General features: G+C 39.5%; 1 protein-coding gene across 4 annotated transcripts in view; it reads left to right on the top strand.

Moving 5' to 3' along the window:
• The first annotated feature begins 12,325 nt into the window (after positions 1-12,325).
• The window catches only part of TSC22D2 (TSC22 domain family member 2), a 30,234-nt gene continuing 19,274 nt past the window's right edge, over positions 12,326-23,285 (top strand). The window contains exons 1-3 of one of the 4 annotated variants that reach the window (XR_011920278.1): positions 12,326-14,551; positions 20,955-21,023; positions 22,302-22,457. Coding sequence is in view for 2 of the 4 variants with exons in the window: in XM_072407940.1 (XP_072264041.1) it covers positions 12,852-14,551; positions 20,955-21,023 (1,769 nt within the window). In the remaining 2 variants the exon portion in view is untranslated. The remainder of the gene's footprint in view (positions 14,552-20,954; positions 21,024-22,301; positions 22,458-23,285) is intronic. The other 3 variants (XR_011920279.1, XM_072407940.1, XM_072407941.1) reach the window with 3 other exon arrangements.

Consider the following 23,285-nt stretch of genomic DNA (forward strand, 5'->3'; position numbering starts at 1 on the left):
AGGACGGGTTGAGGGGGAATTTGTGTTTTGGCTTTTGCACCACAAAGTGTCAGGTTTAAGTAAATGCTCACCCCTCTCCTTTGCAAAATATACTGTCCTTCGTTTACTCTACAAGAACTCATTTAAAAAACAGCAATATGGCCAAACTGCAGCGATAACACTGCTATTAAAAAAAAAAAAATCAGAGCAGCACAGCAATGTACTTTACAAATTTGCTTTAAGCTCTGACTGCTTTTGTATTTTGAAGCTCATGGACTTCAATATAAATGGATGTGAGGAAAAAAAGCTTTGAGGAAAACCCGAAAATGTGACCTGTCAATGTTGTATAATCAGTTCTCCTTCGATCATGGTGCTCTCTCTACAGCAAACTGCAGAGAGAGAATTCTTTTGAATCTATCTGGTCCATACTGCAGCCTACATTTTATAAATGCAAGCTTTAGTTTTTGCATTCCTTAAGTGTCTATTGGATTCTGTCTTAAACAAGCTTCATGGTTTCATTTGCCTTGGAGTAAGAAGTGAAATATTTGTAAGTTTTGAATATGGAGAAACAGGTGACTCTCTCCTTTTCCTCCCACGATGCAGCACTGGAATATTGAGCAGCCAATTGCCATGTCCTTGGCACTGAGTAAGCCAAAACCAGGTTGATTTGGAGCAATGCACAATGATTCTTCTCCTTGCTTTCATGGGTAAGAAGGATACCAAAGGCAAGGTGAATGTAAAATAGGATTTCATATGTCTGTAGTTTTGGGGATGGGCAAAGCAAAAGTTTCTTTGTCTTTGGATCCGGAAAGCTGAATCACATGCTGCAAAGCTTCTTCACCAAGAGTTTCAGCACCACATAACTGTTATAGCCATCATAGGAAATAATGGTGCTAAATTCTTTCTGATGGATTCCACGAGATGTAAAAAAAACAAATAACTGTAAACCAGAAGAATGGATGTAATATGCAAATTATTGTGGGAACGTCTATTCACTAGAGTTTATAACAATAATAAAAAAGTAAAGAAAAAAATTCAACAAGTGTTTGCTGTCAAAATGTAAGTATCACTTTTACAAGGAAATCATCATTGATTATTCAATTATTGGGATCAATGGTAGTTTGGATAAATTTTAGCCCTTCCAATTCAATCTTCCAGCTGCTGTAAAATAAATATTATAATTCTAAGATACATTGATATAACTAATTGATGTAAATGTTTTTAATACATTTACAAAGATAAAAAAAAACATTTTGTGTGTATGTTTGAGAAGTGCAATTATTAGGCTCTATCAGAGCTAGGGCTAGGTATGTCACCATGCCAACTTCAGCTGTTCTATAATGCAAAGTTATTAAATACATAATTGAATATAATTACTTCATAATACCAAAACATTTTTTCTGTAATTAAAGGGCTTTATGGGAATTGGCATTGACAAGATCTCTCTTTTACAAGAAATCTGACATATACTGAACTAAATTGGATTTTGGATAAGTTACTGTAACTTTTACAGTACAGTTACAATTGCTACAACTCATGCTCCCTTTTAATCAAAGTAATTCATACTAACTACAGCATAGTCATTTCATTATGAAATAATATAACACATACAGCTGAAAGTCCACAGTTTATTGTCATTAACAACTACCTTATTATTTCAGTCAGCAGCCACTTTGATCTTCTAAAGCTGCTGGAAATTTGGCAAAACAAGGAAAGAACAGGGAGGATAGATTTGCAATAGGTATACTCAGATTTTAAATCTTGCTTTAAAGGGACATACAATAATGCCTAAAATTCCCATATAAACATATTACAATCCTGAAAAATTAAACCGGAGCATACATACATTATCAAAACTTGTTTTTATGGTTTAATATAGTTTTAATAGGAAAAGGCATAGAAAAATATAACATAAATTTTGTAAATTAATAAAATCCATACAAAAAATGTGAAAAAAAGGTTTCAAGTTAGCATAACAGTGCAAATATTGCAAACTTTAGGTTTAGGTTAGGTTAAAAATAAACATACAATAAACATACTGTAAACATAAAATCTGTATTGAGGGTGAACATCATTTGTTTGGAAGTAGAGTGAAAGTGTTCTAAGGTTTAGTAATTAAATGTCTGCAGAAGGAGAACCTAGCCTTAATTTCAACCTGGAGGAAGTGCTATAATGTTCCCAACAGGCCCAATGTGTGGTAAATTTATCCATACAATCTTTGTTGGGGGGAACTCATTTCTTCCATTCTCATAATTGCCTTGATCTTGGAAACCCATAAGGTGACCGCCATAGGGCTTTTTTTGAAGAGGGCAAAAGATCTGGCAATATAGAGAGTCCCATTTCTGGAGTAGTAGCCAAAGTAGTAGCATAGATATCTGAGCAAATTGCAAAGATGTCTTGCCAGTATGGCTGTAAACTGTGCAGGCCCACCAGATATGCAGGTCAAAAGTTGTTTTTAATGAAATCAGATGAAGAGTAGGTACAGTGGTGGACATCAGTGAGCCTCAGTGCAAAATTGACTTGGATTCCCCTGTCAAACAGACTTTGGGGCCCAGTGGGGGCCTCAATTGAATAAGCAGAGCTCAGGGCTCTTGTGGAATGGCCCACTTTGCACCTCCCTATGTCCATCTCTAAGTAGATACAGAAATATATTTAGTAAAGGTTATATACCTTACTTTTTCTGTAAACTACCTGTGACCACTCTGTTCCTTTCTACCTTTTAAACCCCATATTGGTCGGGGAGGCCCTCACATCATGAGCGGTTAAGATTTGCATGAAAAATTAGTTTTGTGTGTACTGATTATTTTTGCAAGCAGTTTTTTTTAATGAAGATAATCTCCACTCATTAAACGTTACGAACCTTTATATTTTTTCAACCTGAATAACTATGTAACTTATGCATTTCTCTTCATGTGCTTGGTTCTAAATGTGTAGGTTTGCAACATTCATTTTTTTTTCTTTCAAATAAACATAACTGTAAAAGGCATGGTATTACTATATATGCATAGGCTATGGGGGTTTGGGTATGAATATAACTGCCCCAAGTGATAAAACTGTGTATAAATAAAAAAGAAATTGAACTTTCAGAAGCTCATGGCTTCCTTTTTACTGCAATTAGAACAAGCAGCACATACTGTAAATAGAAAACATGTGGCTTTTTGTTCTAACCAGAAATAAGTCAGCAAATGTAAATGTTACAGAGGAATTTATGTTTCAATATAGCACCATCTAACCACTATCTATATAGGTGATGTCAAATAGAAGGTCAGTCTGTAAAAGAAATGATATTTGGGGCATGGATAGACTGTGGCAGGGTGGTATCTTACATCTCATAGGGATTTCACAGAGGGGATCTTTCTGACAGTGCCCCGGTCCACTCCTTCCTACTAATTTGGAAGGGTTTTCACTTTTCCAGTGGTGCTTTCCATAAAGTAAACTAAATAAAAAATCCAGCAGTGAGATTGAATTCCCCTTTGTGAGACCTTAGACGTTCACTACCAAAATCCCCAAGAGATTGTAAAGGTTAGTAAGGGATTTCTTTAGCATGTATGCTAACATGCATTGACAACAAACCACCGTCAATAGGCTGTATGTATATACAGGCTGATACTATTGATCTACTATTTTACAGGCTGATACTATTGATCTACTTTTTATTTAGCTACATGTTTTTAGGAGACCCTGTCAGTGTAGGAATCTTAAAAGCAGCTGGCACAGGTATAAAATACAGATGCTCACAGCTGTTCAGGGTCATCAGCTTTGCCCAAATGTCAAGACCCCTAACTGGGCAGGGCTAGGTATTGTTAAAGCTTACCATTACCACCCATCTCCAACACATTTGGTGTGGAGGGCCACGTAAGATTCGTCATAGAGAGGTTACTAAGAACTGAAAATTTCACTTCTGAGTGTCACCACTTTACTTTTAATACTCAATACTTGTCAATACTTTTCACCAGCTTTCAGTATTCCTGAAATATTTAAAGTTAATCATACATATTGCAGTCTAAATGTACAATGTCAATTAAACTTACTAACAAGGATATAGTGTGAAACCTGAATGAATAATTGCTTCTCTCTGGGGAGGTGAAGGAAATAGATTTTTTGAATGCCAGAATCCAAGGATCTCTGGGACCTTTTTCCTTTCCTACTGATTTAGCAGGCCACATAAATGCTATGTGCACACTACCATGCTGTGGTTAAATAGGGAATGGTATGTAAGGAACAAAAGGTTTAATATATTTTGCAAGACCCCCATCTGGTCACATGAATCCCTAAACAATAAGGACTCATTCACACCATAGTGCTTGCAGTAGTTTGTGCTAAAATGCATTAGTGGACAAAGAAGGGTACAATAGGCCGCAGAGATGTTTAAATTTAATGGTAGCCAAAGCATCTCCAGAATACTACAATCCAAGACGTTCCACGTTCAGGACAACATGTGTTGCAGTGTAAATAATGGAGCAGGAAAAACTAGGATCAGGAAAATACATTGCAGTAATCGTGTTCCCACAATGCAGTCAGGTGTAGAAATAATTGTTTTTACACAGCAAGGGTTAATATTTCCCTGAATCTCCATTGAAAACCTAAATAATATTTTCTTGAGTTCTGTTTTAAATATTTACCATGGTTAATCAGACAATCTTTTCTATCCATGTTGATATTAGAATGGAATTAGACCTGTATGGAATATTTGTATTTTACTGATTTAAGGAAGATTGGTGCATTCCTTTGTATAATGTAATCTACCTCAGTTGTGCTATGATTACCCTATTCTGAAGAATATCACCTTACTACACTACCATATGTTAACTCAGCTGAAACGTTATCCCATTCATTTTAATAACTTGCACATTTTTATCCAATTTCATATTGTCTAGAGAATTTTGCACAGTCTTAAATGTTATATGGGACCTTGCAGTAAGCATAAAACTTGCCAGTGCCTTTTCTTTCCTCTATTACTGAGATTTTAGAATTAAAACCTTTGCTAACAATATTGTGTAATTGTTAACTTCTTTATTTAAAGCTGACGTATTATCATTTACTAATTTGTAACACATATGCAGCTGGAGGACTATGTTGTAACAATTTGTTGCTAAAAAAAAAAAAGTTTTTTTTTTAATTGGAATAAATCAGATTATAGTGCTGCTGTATGAAAGCTACTTTGAACTTGATAGACTGGGGTACATTGAAAAGTTGAAATTTCTCGACGTTAGAGAGTGTTTCACAGAAATGGCCATAAATTGAACCTTGTCAAATTGCTCATCTCTATTGTAGCAATATTAGCCACTGCTTTGTGGTGCACACTCATGTGTTTTCTCATGCACACTGCAGGAAGAGGCTGCAGACCACAATAATGCTGTCAGCAGCAGATATGTAAAAAAAAAAAAAAAAAAAAAAAAAAAAAGCCCACAAAGCAGAGCCCTGCAGATAGCAGTGGCATGTACCTGTGGGACAGTAATGCCACATGAATTTGGAAAAAACTGCTCCCTTTAATGCTTAGAAAACTACCCTCAGCCAAAATCATTCATGCTGTTCTGTCTCTATCGTTCATGCCTCATCATTTATATCATCCTCAGTGATGGAGCCCACTTAACAGAAAGCTCCAGTTCATAGATCATCACTGTTTTTTGATGCCATTAGTGACTATGGTGAGATTTGCAGTAAGGAGGCATAACCTAGGTGGTATGACCCAATTATGGTGTTGTCCTGCAGAACCTCCCCACACCCTACATCCGCCACAAACAGAAGTGCATCCTCTTACGTTAAACTTGTCTGACATTTTTTTTTTTTTAAAAAGGGGATTGCCTGGATTTTTTGGCAACAATTATATTAGTTCAAATTGATATGCGATTTGTGGGTAAACTGCATACCCTGTAAAACTCAGGTCCTACCAAATTTACGACCATCAATGTGGTCCAATAGTATAGCCCAGGAGTGAGCATTGCCAAAGAAATTGCACCCCATAGAGACAAAATATATAGAGTTCTGCGGTGTTTCTGGTCCTTGGGTAGATGATCTAACGGTCCAATTGCATGGAAATAAAGAACATTGGATGACTGTATTAGGCTGTTAAACATATTGTTCTTTTTTTATAACATGAAATCTATTTCCTAACTATAGTTGGTGTACAAAGCAGTAAGTGCTAAAAAAAAAAAAAAACTTAAAACAATAATTAGCTGTTCTCTTTCAGTTTTGTGTATGCGACCAGCATTACTAATAGTATGTAATTTGTATTTATGTTGTACCAAAAGTTTTAGACATAGTGAATATTGCATTTATCTTAAAATACAACTTATTTCCTAGCAGTGTTTAATGTTTCTGAAATCTATAGATACGAAAAACATGTGCAAAAAACAGGTTCTGCTAATACTACACCTGAGTTATAATGAAGAACTTACAGGGCAAGGCAAGTAAATTGCATTCTCCCAATACTACGTACTACAATCTCCTCACTTTCAGTATCTGAACGAAGCAGAAGGAAATGAAGGGAAGGTGGTTATGCGCAGGTGAGGAATAGGGCAATTGAAATGGACAAATACTGAAAGATTGCCATTGCTGACCTGACTCTAAAAAAAAGTCTGCCTGTTTGGTTGGTGATCTCATCCTCTGTCCTTATTACTTTCTGAATCACTGACCCAGAATTAGCATACAGCTCATCTGTTCAGGTAATTGTCATATAGTTAACTGCATTCTTGTTTCAGTTGTGTGGCTGCAACTGGTGAAAACAAAAAGATCAGCTTTATATCCAGGCAATTAGCATTGATTAAAATGAGTTCAGTTCTGTGTAAGCTTACAGAGGGCAACTTCTCTTTACTGCTGGCAGCTGTGTAGCTAGGGAGGGCAATAGTTGTGAGGGCCTGGATGGCTGAAACCCATGTTCACTATAAACTGGATCTGTCTTTGTTCATGAAGAAGAAAACAGGTTCCCTTTAATCCAAACCTCTTCAGACACATAAACTTTTTTAAACCATTTAACCACTAAAAGGAAAACCTGTTGCAAACAAGTCATTGGAGTGATAGCTTACACAGAGCTATGGACAAGCCTGTGATAGTGCTAATGAGCTCTGAACCACCCCATAGATTAAATGACATTCTGCTCCATACCTGGATATATCTATCATTTCCTTGGATTTCGATGCTAAACAGAAAAGCGAGATAGAAAAGTGAGCAACTGCTGCTGGTGAAGGTAGGAATAATTGCAAAGCTGTTGTCTTGCCGTGAATAGCTAGTTTCAGTTACTTTATAGTAAATCCCAAAAGTGAAGATTTGCTATGTTATAGAAAACATTTTATATGGTTATTTTACTTAAGCAGAACCCAGAAAAATCTACTTTTTGTCTTGAATTTCTTCTGGAAAACAGTGGTCTGCTTAGTGCCTAATAGTGTGCCTAGGCTCCTCCTAGCAGTATACCTGCAGTGTGAGATCTATGGCACTTCCAGTCTCTACAGTGAGATGGTGATGGAACAACTGTTCTCTTTCATTGAGGTCTGACATCAGAAATAAATAACCCTACCTCTACCAATAGGACTGCTCACACAAAAACACAGTGCAGAAGGCATGGGGTGGTTTTAGACAAAATGGGTCCCTAAAAGTACAACATTCCAGTTCCCTGTACCCATACCTTTCTGTTCATTGGGGCCCTGTAGAAAAATATACACTCACACCATAAATTAGGCCTGGGCATGGCAAGTCATTTGTGGAGAAACAATCACATGCAAGGAGACCTCCAACAACACTGGTGACTGCTTATCTATTCAAAGTCACAAGATAGGCAAAAAAATTATTTTGGACAATAAACAACAATAATGTAACTGTTGCCCTGTATGTCTCCTCTATAGAGGATATGCACTGTGGAAGTTCTGTTCCAAAAGAGTTAAGCAGGGACAATGACTACTGCCTTCATACTCCCTTAAGTTGATATGTATTTCAGGGCCAACATGTTATGTCTAGTTTTACATTGTATCTTGATGATGAGGAGAGCTTTGCTTCTTCATGTCAAAGTTGCTCTCTCTGAAAACTGGTAGGGTAATGATCAAGGAGCAGCAAAAGAGGCAGAGGTAACAGAATTACACAGACCACATAATCACTGCAAATCTCACTGAAAAATCTTCAGAATAGCAGTCAGGAGCAGCAGTGCCCTAGATGATTTTGCACTGCAGATATACATATATGACTACTGTAACATGCTCCTCTCTTGTACTCCACTAACCCAACTCTCTCCTCTACAATCTATTATGCTGCAGCCAGACGTATCCATCCTTCCCACTGCTCTTATTCTGTTGCCTCTCTTTGTAGTGCTCTTCATTGGCTTCCATTTCACCTTAGAATCAATTTCAAGCTCATGTGCTTTGCCTTCAAATTAATCCACAGTTCTTGTCCAACTTACCTTTCTCACCTGGTAAAAAAATACTCACCTAGCCACACTCTCTGCTCCTCTAATGACCTAATAATGACTTCCTCACCTGCCCCAACTCTCTGGAATGGTCTTCCCCATCCTATTTGGCTTGCTCCTACTTTTTGCTCATTTAAAAGAGCACTCAAAACCCATTTTTTCAAACTTGCCTACACATCTTCTTCTGTCATATAAACCCTCACTACTTCCCACCACTACATAGCTCCCCTCCTATTGTGTGATACTTCCCCCACCTCCTACATTGTAAGCTCCTTGGGGCAGAGTCCTCTCCTCCTGTGTCACTTTCTGTATCATTTGCAACCGCTATTTAATGTACAGCGCTGCGTAATATGTTGGCGCTATATAAATCCTGTTTATTAATAATAATAATAATAATAATAATAATAATGAAGCTGTGCACAGGAGTGCCCAGACACAGCTACATGTCAGGAAGTGAAGTGTTAGTTTTCAAAAAAACATTATGTTAACATGTTAACAGTATTATCTTTTGTGTAAGAAAGCAACTCTTCACTTTGTGGAGCATTTAGGGCTAGATAATTGCATATCTCTTTTATCAATTAGCTCCACTCCCTAATGACTTTTTGTTTTTTGAGTTTCTATGCTGTAAAGGGAAAGTGTGGTGAAAGGAAGTGACTTACATCACTACCCAATTTCTTACCCATCACATCCAGCTGCCTGTACAGTTGTCCGGCATGGTCTGCCAACAATCAGATTGTTACCACATGTATGCAATCGTGCGCTATTCGGTCGCTCATTGAGAAAGTTCATACATCACTGATTGTTTTAAATGACTTGTCTGTACATAGCTTATTTTTAAGGGCATTTCTCATACACAAAATATGGTAAATTTTCCATGCTAAGCAAACAAGAAAGATTCACCCAATATTTATCCAAATTATACACATTGGGCATTATTAAAGTTCTCCATGGCTGGAGAGAATAAACTTTTTATCAGTGAAGCTGGGTGATCCAGCAAACCTGGAATGGATTCCCTAAAAGCAATTTGCTATTTGTTAGCAAATGTTTTTAATTCTGGACCAGATCCTTTACAGGTTTGCTGGATCACCCAGCTGCAGGGAATGTATCCTCTCCAGCCCTGGAAAGCTTTAATAAATAATTCAAAAACAAAATGTGTGCAACTTTCACTTATGATTTACACCATTTCTAATAGAATGCAATGTGAAAAATCTGTGAATTTCGGGTATAATTTGGATGAATTTCAGGAGAAAACATTTAGAACTACATGCCACGTTTATCCACAGGGATTTAAAATTAGGAAAACACTTTCTTTGTTACTATGTAACCAATTAATGACTGTTCTGAGTATGTGATTTTTTTCCCTTTAGCACAGTTATCTAGGTCTGTGGGTGTGTTTACAGGACAGTAGTATTTGCTGGGTTTAGGTTTGTTTTAGTAATAAAACAAATCAATAAAACATTGAAAACAGATAACAACAATGCTATCAGCTATTTAATGATAATGCAGCTTTTAAAGGCCCCATATACACTATAAATTCTTGTAGCTGGAAATGATATTTCATGATTCTTTCCAGTGAATCCAGAAAGTATGAGCTCTGTACAACCAGCCATGTTCATTCCTATGAACAGGGAGGATGAACATGAGGCACCCTGTTTTGTCCTCCCCATGGGATATTACAGCGGTCATGGAAATATGTGACAGGGGATCATTAAACAATATTGGGGGACCGTTGTACACATGCTAGATCTAATGATCTGCATATTAAAAGCATCTACACAATCTGCATTCTATCGACATGACATGACTATCGACTTTGTACAGCGCTGCATAACATGATGTTGCTAAATAAATACTGTGTAATAAAAAGTAAGAAGATGGTGGCACTGGCAACAGGACAGGTAAAAATATTTTAAAAATTTTTTGTGATCAGGCAGGTAAGGTTATTTTATTGTAGAAGGAACATCGCCTGTACCTTTTGCAATAAAGAATTTGCTTTTTTTTTTTAAAGGTTTGGTTCTGCATAATGTTTAAAGCAAGTGTTACATGGGCATCATGTAAAGATGGCTTCTACAGGGCTTGACACCCTCTGCATGGTCATGGGGCTCTCCCATTATTCCAGGAAGTCTCTAGAATAGGTATAAATTTTTCAGGATGGCCAGCAAAGGATAAATTCTGTTTAATTATGCTCCCTCTGGGGACTGTGGGCAATGGATAGCACATTGGACTTCTAGAAATGAGCAGACTGAACCTGTAAGCTTTCAGTGGTTCAAAGCAGTCATCTCTGACTACTGTGGTCAGGAAAAGAAGCATATTGAGCACAGTTTTTTGCCTTATCCCCTCGGTCTAAAGAGCCCCAAATTTCTCGTTAAAGAGAACCTGCCACAAGGTAAGCAAATTGGGTGGCTGACCTGTGCCTCCCAGCCAGCAAGGGTCCAATCTGCAGTGTGATGCACCTCCTCTGCTGGGAGACTTGGCCTGGGGGTTGGACAGTATTACTGCACCAGTGCACAGACTGCTCTCCCACTGTGCAACCCTCGGTCAGCTGTGGTTAGTGTAAAGTGGGGAAAATTACGCCCTGCACACAGACAACCGCAAATATGTGCAACTCATATTGTTATCCTTGTGCACGCCGGAATAGGAGGAATCATTTTAGGGACAAAATTTCGGCTTCGCTGGCCTGAGCAGGTTTATAGAATCACCTACGGACAATTTTCATTACCGAAGTGTTTCCCCTTTTGAGTGTACACATTAGGTGCAATATCTTATAGTACTTTTATGATGTCCTTACTTTGTATTTTCTTTAAAGTGGAACTAAAGTTCCAATTTATTAAAAAATCTCATGATCAGGCAGGTCTTTATTGCAGAAAGTGACAAGAAATCCCCCATCCGCAATAATCCTTCATCTCCTACCCGCTGATTGCTGCAAGGATCTGTAAACAAAACTGAGCTGCCATTATAGTCAGGAAGAGAAGAAAAAATAGGATGATGGTGCCCTGTGAATGAACAGGGACACAGTACTGTTTAACGTTTACATTTCAACAAAAAATTGGCGGGAATGCATTGAGAGGATAAAGAGGCATATTTTAGCAGAACTAAAGTTATTTTTATGGAAATAACGGATAGGCTTTTTTTTTATAACTGAGGATGTTGTGCATGTCAACTACCGGCCTGTCAGCTGAACATATGCAGCTCTGTATACAGTGCAGTGCAGGAGCTCCTTGGTGCATGCGCAGAAGGTACAGCTTCCTAACCTGACCAACCAGGAGGTACCCCTTCCTAACCTGACCAATCAGGAGGTACCCCTTCCTAACCAGACCAATCAGGAGGTACCGCTTCCTAACCTGACCAATCAGGAGGTACCACTTCCTAACCTGACCAATCAGGAGGTACCACTTCCTAACCTGAACAATCAGGGCTGATGAACCTAAACCTAGAAAAAGAAAATGTGATTTTGCAGTTTTAGATTTTTCTGTCATTTAGAAAATGTTTTTTTTTTTTTTTTGTTCCTGTTTTTTTTTATTCTTACATTAGACAAGCAGCTTGAACACCTCTGACATTGGGACTGACAGCCAGGCAACCAACATTTCTCAGGAGAGCTCTGCAATGACGTGTTGCCGCACAGAGACAGCAGGAAGTGTCAGGAATGTGAGCAGCCGAGCACAATGACTGTAAGGAGATGTCCGCAGCACTTCTCACACATCTTTCCTTCCATAGACTGAACTCTGCAGGGTTATTCCCGGCACTGAGCATACCTAGCTGCACCCCAGCGTCACCCCTAATATCCCCGGGGAATGGTTTCTTCTCAGAATCACTCCAGCACACACCCCTTTTGCCGCCCAACGCCCCGCCGCTTGACGTCACTCATCTCCACCAATAGAAGGTTGCCGTCCATGTCCCAAGCCCCACCCTCCTGAGATTTTTTCCCTCACAGTGCCCCTGGCGGCCATTTTGAGGAGGGGAGCAAAGAGTGAGGCGGAGTGGGGTTTTGAATTTCAGCGTAGAGGCGGTGGAAGCCGGGAGGGCGGAGTCGCGGCCCCCCAGTCGTCACTAACAGACATTCTCCTCCTTGTAGTTTCAGCCTCCTCAGCGTCTCTCACTTCCTCTGAGCGCAGTGTATAGTGAGACTTCCCAGCAGCGCCACAGCCTAATCCTGACATGTCATCTGCTGCGGACTACAGATAGGGGAGAGCCGGGGGAGCTGCGGCCTTTCCCCCCTCCATCCTCTCCTCAGGCTTCAAGCTTAGGCTGGAGCCGGCAGCGCCATCTGGGTGACAGCGGCCTGTTCTCCCCCAGCATCCCTGGACTCTGGTGACAAGAGTAGGCCGGGCCCGAAGGCCTGCACCGGAGGACTGAATACTACCAGAGCCGGGATGTCAGGCCTGCGTTAGCCGCGCTCTCTCCTTGTCAGCGATCAGAAGAAGCCGCCGCCGCTTGTGTGGGGAGGGGGAACGTGTCTGGGCTCTGCCCCCCTCGCAGCAACATGTCCAAGATGCCGGCTAAGAAGAAAAGCTGCTTCCAGATCACCAGTGTGACCACGGCCCAGGCCGCCAGCAGCATTACCGAGGACACAGAGAGCCTGGACGACCCCGACGAGTCCCGTACAGAGGACGTTTCGTCCGAGATCTTTGATGTCTCCCGGGCCACCGACTACGGGCCTGAGGAGGTGGTGGAAAGGAGCTCGTCAGAGGAGACCCTGAACAATGTGGGAGAGGCCGACACCCCCGGGACCATGTCACCCAACCTGGAGGGATCGCTGATCAGGATGGGCAGCCAGGCAGCCGGGCCTCCGCCTGCCACCGCTCCGCCTGTCACTGCTCAGCCTCCCGCCGCCCAGGTCGTCCCTCCGGCGGCCACTTGCAGCTCACGTTTCCGAGTGATCAAACTTGACCACAGCTCCGGGGAGCCGTATAGGAGGGGCCGCTGGACGTGCACGGAGTATTATGACAAGGACTCGGACAGCACTTTAATCTCCAGGACTGGGGACTCCATCAGACACACGAGCACCTACGATCAGTCTGCAGACAGGGACAGTGGGCTGGGGGCCACAGGGGGCTCGGTGGTGGTCTCTGTGCTGCACCTAGCAGCCGACTCTGACCCTTCACTTACTGCTGTGTCACAGCTGCTACAGCCGGACAAGGTGAACCAACCCCCCCAGCAGCAGCATTTTGTCATTGGACAGCAGTCCATAGGTGGAGCGGTATCCCAGGCTGCTGCGGTCACTTCCCAGCAGATGATCGGGCCACAAGGCCAGACCTATGTACCCGCACAGAACATGGTTTCAAGTGGCCCTCCAAATGTCTCCATAGCTCAGCCCATCAATCAGCAGGCCAATGTTTCTGCCAGTCAGCAGTTCACCTATTCCCAGTCACAAATACAGCCGGGGCATATGATGGTCACCCAGGCCTCCGAGTATGTACAGCATAGAACAGTTATTCAGTCACAAGGAACAAGTCAAAAACCCGCAACATCGCTGATTGCAGGTACTGGGCCTCCATCCAGTCTTCCAGGCCAGCACTTGCCAGCCGGCGGAGCTCAACTTATGGGTCTTCATTCTAAAACTAGTGACTCCGCCAGCCAAGGATCCGTGCAGAGTGGGCAAACCCCCCAGAGCCATCCAGTTCATATGCAACAAGCGGGAGGAGGTGTGGGGCAAGCAACTGTGACCCCCATTGGTGCTGTGCAACAAAAATCTATAAGTCAACAGCAAGTGAGTGGGGGTAGCATTGTGGGCAGCCACCATGCCATGACTCCTGGAGTGCAGAATGTCCCCGTGGCTGCTCCTAGTACAGGGGTTTCTGGACTATCAAGTAGTGTGCCTAGTGTGTCTGCTATTTCTGTTACTATGCCAATTCCTCCTGCTACATTTGTACAGTCCCCCCTGAGTAGCCATACTTCTGTCAGTCGGAGTAACAGCCTAATACCAACAGTTGGGCTTCCACCGTTGCAAGGAACAGCAAATGTACATACAAGTCTGCCACAGTCAAACGTTGGTCAATTTCAGACTCCGCTATTGGGCGGTCAGATTGAAGACAGAAGAAAATCGGAACCTCTACCTCAGCCGGCAATGCCCCTGATTTCAGAGAAGTCTTTTGTGAAGGTTCCTATCACGGACACTCTTACAAACCCTCTTCATTTACCCGTATTTGGTTTACCTATTCCTGTTGATGGTGAGGATGACAGGTATGAATGAAGCATTTCATATTTGTCCTAACACTGTAAATGAATTTATGTTTCCAGGGACTTGCCTGTAGTGTTTATGTACCAGGTAATGACACCCTTGAAGGACAGGTTTGTAAAGTGTTGAAGTTACAAATTCATTTAAAGTGGAGGTACAGAAATTCCACGTTTTACTGATCAGTGTGAAATATGAAGGCAATATTGGTATAACTTAGAAATGATAGATTTGCAACTCATGCTATGTGAACAAACTCCCTCCCCCACCTGGATCCTCTGTCACTTTTTATATTGTGTGTGTGGTAATCCTAGTGTCAGAGGATGTTCTTATATTTAGGAGTCCGATAAACTTGAACAATGGTTGGTATGTGTGTGTGTGTCTTATTTCCATTCTGTGTATGTGTGTGTTACACAGCAGCCATTCTCACATGACAGTTGTGCTCATTCATGGAGGAGGAGTGCCAAAGACATAGGAAACCTAGTGACCAAATTTATAACAGATGCGAGCTGGCAGGATATTCATAAAACGTATTGTGCAAACGTTTCCGGTAATGCCACCAATGTGTTTTTACACACACACATATTGTAATAACACTTCAATACTTTATTTCACTGCAAAGTTAGAAAATAATGGATATATTCTAAGACTTTATCTGTACATATGTGATCACCGCTGTATGGTAACGGAGGGTAAAGCACATCTTATGGGGGAGTTTCCATTACCTGTATACGGAGCCCAACTTCACCTCTGCTGTTTGCAGGGAACTCTGAACATGTAAAGTTTCTCCACAGCTTTATATGAAACACATTTTATTATTTTTTTGGCCTGGATATAAGCAATGAGGTAGCATTTTAAATTCTGAATGTTTGTGTGCCTTTTAATTTAGATTTGACCTTCGTTACCAACAATATAAAGGTGTTGGTTGTCTAATCATTACACTTCATGATACAAAGTAGCTAGCAAAAAATATCAAGAGCTGCAAACAAATACTGCATACCCACCCCACTACCTTTGCTGTTTTCTGCATTTCTTACAACTGTGAATACTTTAGTTTGGTCTTTAGCCTGGCCAAACTTTCCAATGTCTGAAAAAATAGTTACCGGCTAGTAAGGCTACTCCAGAGGCATGAAAACTAACCCAGATTTTCAGACTTCTATTATGTGATCATGACAAAACGCAAATTCTTTGTGTTTTGTGGAGTTAATTTGAAGATTTTTTTTTTTTCTTTTTGGAGAAGTTTTTTTCTGTTCACTTTTGAAGTTGAATTATCTATGCTTTATCATAACTTGTATTCTGAGTGAATAACTGTAAAACGAACAAGTATTTTATAGTTTTCAGATAGTCAGTTAGACCTAGAACGGAGCTCTGGAATTTGAATTGCATGGTGCACTTGTAGCCAGTTTTTTTGTTAAAGAAATGAAACAAAGCACATAGAAATATCCTGGCTTATAATGACACAAAAAATGTAAATAGGTTAAACTTGAATTGCTATTTATAATTTTAGGTCATTATAATGACCATATTACGACATGTATTAAATATCACTTTTGATATTTGGATTCCTGGGAACTAACAGATGAAATGTTCAGAGTTGGTTTGTGTTTATCCTACAAGTATAGATTTGTAGCACCGTGGGTCATACTCATCCTTTCGGCGTAACTGTTGAGTGCTGGTCGGTCCCTTTTGCTCTCTTTAAAGTGAACCTTTCATTGGGGATGTGTGAACAGTCATTGTTGTTCTTTGCTTTTGAAAATGCAGCTTGCCTGGTTGCTGAACTTTATGCTCAACAGAAACTTTGTTAAAAAAAAAAAAAAAAACAGTGGTCAGTTCCCTATCACTCTATAGCCCTTCTTTCTCTTCTTGGAGTGTCTTATTACCGGTCTACATATTTTATTTAAAGAAAGGTTAAGACAAAAACTACTTCAGGTTATTGACATCTTGGTCTCCCAGGGCTACTGACCTCACCTCTAAGGGCCCTTTCAGATCCGCTGTTTCCAATCGCAGAGCTGACAGCTCTTTGACAAAACGTGGTTCAGTTCCCAAAAGGGGGCAAATGTTGCTTTTTATGCGCATGGTTGCATGAAGGCAAGGCAACTGTGCAGGTAAAAGCAACATGTCACTTCTTATAACTGCTCCACAATCTGCTGCCACCATGTGGGGGGGTTTAAGGATCCCAACCTCTCAAACTCAGTTGGAAAAGGTTGAGCCTGTGGCAGAAATCTCCAGGTCTGTAATAATGGCCCTAATATGGCAGCAGTCTTGGGACATCTGGATGTCTACACAGGATAGGCTTTTGCAGGTAATAGCAGGTGAAAATATTTTTGTTAAAACTAGTGTTCTGGCTACCAGGTTTCGTCTGTATTTTATTGCCTTTCATAGCCTGAAAATAATACACAAAAGTTGAATGTTGCCTATTTTTCTTCGCTTCCACCACATCTTTGGGCCTATATATATATTTGTGTAGTAATGTGTGTATTTTCATACATATAGGTGAGCTGTGTTACAGTAGCCTAATTATGTTTGTTTGTAGTGCACAAAACACATCTACAAGTGCACTATTTCTCATAGAACTGTTCATCACAAATAGGCAGTATACCATTAAAAAATATTACTATACACACTTGCTATGGTGTGAATGAGAAGTGTAATGTATTAAAATGGGACAAGATAAGGAATTAAACTAGCTTTTATGGGTACTGTCTCTTACCTTCACCCCATTGAAGTGATGTGTCCTCGCCTTTAGAATCTTTAGCAATTGTTTGGTACTTATATCTCAATTTACACTTTGTGGTTTGATCTTTGTGCAATACCAGATGGGCACAAGACAAAGGACACCAACACTCCTGAGAGAGTCTTATAATAAAATAACTTTATCATTTTCATAAAGCAAAGTAAAGACTACACGTACCATTGTCACTAAATGGCAAGCCATTCATTATTCATTTATTTTTTTGGTTTCTCAATGCACATTTTTCACATACATTCTTGGCAATGACCATTGACTTTTCCATTGGTGCACTGCTTATTAATGCATGTGCTGTGATGTTAATAAACATTCAGATTTACTAATGTTCTTATTTCTTTCAAATTTATATTAACATACATTGGCCTCAGGTTTGGATGTTTGCCTTTTTTTGAATATCTCATTGTGGAGGTACAGCCAAAAATGTAGCTTTAAACAGAGAATGGAATGGTTAAAATCTATCAATTTGGTTACAGTTGCCACCAGATCAGTTCTTCCCATTGGGAGACATTCTCTCACCTCTTGATTTAAATAACTTTTTTTTTTTTTTTTTGTCTTGATGGTGGTTATTGGGACAAAAAGAGCACTGATCTCAATGGAGGAACAAAAACCTTCCCCACTCCAAAACTAAAAAATGCACTACATATGTGTCAAGTTATTTATTCCTAGGTTAATTAAATCTGTGAATGTCCCTTGTCTGCAATGGACTGACACCAAGTTTATATTGCTGTTGCCTATTTTATTCTATTGTCGCCTGTATACAAACAAAAAATGATTTTATTGATTTCTGGAACCACTTATTTTTGTGTTCACGATTATACCCAGTGTATTGGATTGTAACATCTTTTTCTGTTGCTGGTTGTGAAAAGAATTTATGGTACACATTACATTAACAGTTAGATAGATTTATTGCAAAATCTAATAATGCAAAAAGTTGGCTTGCATAGTAAAGCGTAAAAGATTAATGATATACAAGAAGACATTTGTGATTTCAAATTTCTGTGCTGTCATTTTATTTCCTCTGTAACTTCCGCTCGACACTGCTGGTTTCTTACTCTATTGGTTGGTTTTGAGACAATGCTTTCATTATACAGTGAGTGGGAAAAGAATCGATGCTTTGACCCAGCACATATTTTCTGTATATACTTTTTTAATGTTTTAATTCAGACTCAGAATGGGAATGGTGATTGCTCAAATAAATGGCTAGCATCGAATCATGTCTACAACAGTTTATCTGCTGGTGGAGGTGATAATAGTATTAGTAGCAATAATATGTATCTCAATTTTTGCTTTTTTTAATATGAAAACTAATATTTAGTGACAGTCTTACTTACACTGATGCATATTTATTATTTACTATAGTTGTGTTCTTAATTGCTTTTGCAGACTAGGCATTAGTTCTCCCTAAATCTTACACAGATACAAGGGGAAATAATGTCTCCCTACTCTCTAAACCCCTGCCAGGTTCTTCTGCAGGATGGGTGTTTAAAGCTGAACCCCCACTAAAATAAGAATAATATCCTTACAGTAGGTCAACTACAATACGGAACTAGACCCAGCAAGAGTGAGTGAGTGAATCCATTTACGTAAAAAAACCTACCTTTTATGGAACACGCTGCGTTTCTAATGTTAGCAATTAGTACAAATCCAATTTTATTTTTTAGTTGTGTCCTAGCACACACAGCTAGACAGCTCAGTGACTGCTCATTTTAAAGTTGTTTTAGTGCTGTAAATCTGTGTACACGTCAAATTTTTGCCTGAGATGGAATGGTCATGCTCGTCTTGGGCAAAAACCTGACAGCAGTCCCCCCAACATCGCTCATTGATCCATCTATGCTTATCACTAGAGGAGAGAGTGGGGAAATTTATATGTCTAGGTAATAAAATGGCTATACCCTACCCCGAGTACCATGGAGGCCTAAGGAGCTGTTTTTTAACCACACAGCTTCGTAGATTCCAATGTTTTCTATCCGAAGAAAGTATATTTGAAATCTAGTTGTTGCATGTATGGGATAAAATTCCTTGAAAAGTCCTCTACTTGGCACCAAGGTAGAATACGACTGTGTTGGAATAAGAACAGAGCACAGCTCATTTTCCATAGATAGCTGACCAGTATGAACTGCACAGGCTGCATTCCAGGAACTCTAATGAATGGCTGTGATTGTGAACTGTCAGCTACAGCAGTTAACCAGCTGAAACCCTAATTGTAAGGCCCTTGATTTTAGGTGCCTGTTACTTCATTTGCTTAAAGAGCTGCTTGTGCACTGTTAATTGTAGCTGATAAATTGTACCATTATCGGATATGGACATCAAAATACTCATTTTAGTCAGATGTTGCGCAGATTGACTTTACAAAGTGCCATGCTGTTGGCTTGATATGTTTAGGAAAGCGCAGCGGAGCCTCTGGTTTGGTTGACAAAGTTTCCTGTCAATTTTCTGCCAACTGTCTTCAAACTTACAAAGTCAATTGAAATGTGAACTATTCAGGTCATGGGGGAGAATGTGAATGCTTTGAATTTTCAGGCTTTTGCCAGTTCATAGGCACATGTATGTCAAGTAAAAGACAAAAGGTGGCCGCTATTCAGTATGTAGTGAGGAGTAAAGTCAAGATGGTGTAAAGATGTAAAACCTACGTAAATTTTGTTCCTGGCTTTTATTTCTTGTAAAACAGTAGCCAGTGGCCAAAGAAAACGATCATAGCTGTGCAATACATCTATTGAGAATTGGTTATCTGTTGGATATCTGTAGTGATCTTTTGGTGCATATAGATTTTCAAATTGTTGCGCATTGGTTTAAAAAAAAAAATCAAGACTTAATTATTTAGGACAGTCTTTTTCAACTTTAACATTGAAAAAACTTTAAGGTTTTTGGGAACCCCCTGTGGAAAATGACTGTATCCCTAGCATGTGGAACATTAGCATGAAGAGTCATTTGAGACCCTTATTGGTGATCAGTGAAATTCTCACATTGATGGCCATTAGGGCCAGGCTTCCCTAGATTGTTAGTCAGAAGGTAAAGGACCCCATTACAGTTGTGGTCGGTGTGAAAAATGCTCCATTACATTGGTGGTTAGCAAAAACTGTTTTATAGGTTGTCAGTGGAACGAATGCTTCGTGTACCGATGGCTGAACAGAGAACCTGTCTCAGAGGTGTTTATCTAATGGTCAGAAAGTACTCCTTGCTCCACTAACCCCAAGCATCTTATAAAGAAATAAAGGATTTCATGGAGTGGCTGGTTTATACCGACTGATGACATCAAGCCTAGTTTTAGTAGTGTTTAACAGATCTTCCTCTGCCTACCAATACTCCTTAATTTTTATTGTAATTATAGTAATTGCATTTATATTGCAGTATGTGCCGCCTGGACCTAAATTACTACCAAATATTGATGTGAAGAAGTCTATTAATACATGTTTTCACACAATCTTTAACTTGTTAGTGCGGGTAAAAGCAGAGATCTAAGCCACTCAAATGAATTCGGGTGCAAGCCCTTAAATTGACAAGATATGTTGGTAAATCTCCATTTTGTTTTAGGAAACCATTTTCTCAAAACCTGCTTACTTCTGTCTTATAGGGCTGTTTTGCTTTATTATTATTTGATCTCCACACTGCATACACTTTAAATGTTTACGTTTTGTTTTTCATTTGGTTCTTGGGTCTCGCAGGAATCCTTCCTCAGCTTTCTATGAAGCATTTCAAGTGAAGTTCCATGGTTCAAAGAAAATGGGTGATAGGTATGACTAAAATGACCACAGGCAGATATTTGCATGGACAGCTTGCAGTGAGCTTGATTCTTGCATTAACCAAATGGAAATGGTGCTATATAAATGATACAGCTTGTGCAGACCAACGTCTCCATTGGGGTGTGGGCAGCTTGGGATGTGAATCATTTTGATTTAAAATTAAGTAACCAATTTTTATTCCTCAGGATTTTCCTGCTCCCTTCAATGCTCAAATCCAGTTCAAGTCTTCCAGATGTGTGCCTTTTTATATTTTATTTTACATATTTTTTGCATATTTAGCGTTTCAAGATTTTTTTTTCCAGTTAACTGGTCTCCTTTGCCAGTTCACCCTTATTGCAGTACAGAACTCTATTTTACCAGCACATGCTTATGAAACGCCTGTAAAAAAAAAAAAAACTACACCATGAAATCAAGGTAAAGGGCTTGCTGGAATTCACACAGAAATGCCTTTTTCTTTCTCACCAACTAAAAAATTTTTGAAAGCATCAAAGGTGGGTGGCAGAGTCTAATTTACCCCCCCCCCCCCCCAAATTGGTGGATTGCCCTTTAATTTACCTTTTGGTTTCTCTGCAAACTTTTGGCTTTACACATTTTAGCATCGATGGAAAAGGTTTGCAAATTATAAGCATTGTAAGAGTAATTTGACATATTATTTATCCCCAACCATCAACTTTCTTTACAGCTGCCTTAAACGCAGAAACACATGACCTAATTCAGGTTGAGCAAAGATGTGTATTTCCTGAACCTAATTCTTGAATAGTCTAGGAGGCAATAGGATTCATTTGTAAAAGCTGTGTAAACAGATGAGGCTAATTCTTTGACCTTCTCACCCGTTTTTTTTATACCCTTATGTATATCCCATACACAAAATTTTGGTAATGCTAGCATCCAATGCTGTTGATGCTTTGACAGGTATGATAATGGCTGTTTTACAGGTTACTTTTAAATATAAATCTTATCACCCCTCTGACATAAACGCACATGTTTGTCTGAAGGAAGATGGTACAGGAAGCCCCTGTCTTATCTAGACAGCCTTTTCCAAAGCATATTTTATATATTCTTAGAAAAGTAAATATTCTATAAATACTTGCCCCACCCGTATTGTATTAGAGTAGTTGGGCCTGATCATTTTATATTCACCATGTTTTAATTCGGTTTACTGAGAAAGAATGTATCTCCACTCCGCTCCAGAATCCTCAGTTCCTAAATCCTTGATGTATGCTGGGGGAGCTCCTTAAAATCTAATTTTGTACAACTTTTTTTCTTTAGTCTTTTTAGATCTACAGTATTTCTATTTTGCTTTGGAAGATCCTGGAACTGAATTATAGCAGTCAAGGGAGCAGGGGATACCGTAAACGAGAAATAAGGTTGTGAACACCGCCTGATTTAGCACCCTTTTCTTTGTCCCAAACAGAAAAAGTGAAGGTAAGAGTCATTTCCCTTGCTCAAATAGGTCCTCTATTCAGCTCCATGAAATACAGGATTTAGAACAAAGCTCTCTGTTTAATCATATGTATTGCACAGTGGAACACTGTGCTTATACTCTGTATACCAAGAGGTGTATCTCCTTCTCCCTGAGCATGCATGTACCACTGACGGTGGTGGTTGCACAGTGAATGATGCAATTCATTGCTTCCCAGCTCCAATTCTAGGAATAACAGCTATGTAGTTACCATGCCACTGCAAAGGGAGCAGAGAGCCAAGTGCCGAACTTAATCCTGTAGTGAGGATCTATTCCCCTTCCCCATTTAAGTGTATTTAAACTCATGTGCTTCTCTAGTAGGGTTTAATGAGAAATTAAATAAATGTTACATAGTATCCACTCTGAAAACATGATTTTTTTTAAAACTCGGAGATGCTGTTAATCAAAATGAAAATGCAGTGCCATCGTCAAAGCACCTTTGTTTTATTGCATCATTGGGTGTATATGTATATATTTTTATAATTCTTAATATCATAATCTGAAATATGCCTTACTAACTTTGTGGTGCAAAACAGGTGGGCTTGTGCTTTAGAGGAATGGGCTGTTGTGTGTTGCATAATTTTTAACTTTTTTGTTACTAGATTCTTGCATGTAGAAATTCATATACTGCAATCATACTGTCATTTTTCTTGCTGATGAAACTGTGTTAAGTTTGTATTCAAAGTTTTAATTTTGTCGGTATTTAAAGTTTTATATTACAGACATTTTCCTACTGCACAAACAGAGTATTTTTTTGTTCCTCAGGGAAGCATTTATTTTAAGCCTTGCCA

Source organism: Pyxicephalus adspersus, chromosome 4 (assembly GCF_032062135.1).
Source record: "Pyxicephalus adspersus chromosome 4, UCB_Pads_2.0, whole genome shotgun sequence".
In the NCBI taxonomy this organism is placed as follows: domain Eukaryota; kingdom Metazoa; phylum Chordata; class Amphibia; order Anura; family Pyxicephalidae; genus Pyxicephalus; species Pyxicephalus adspersus.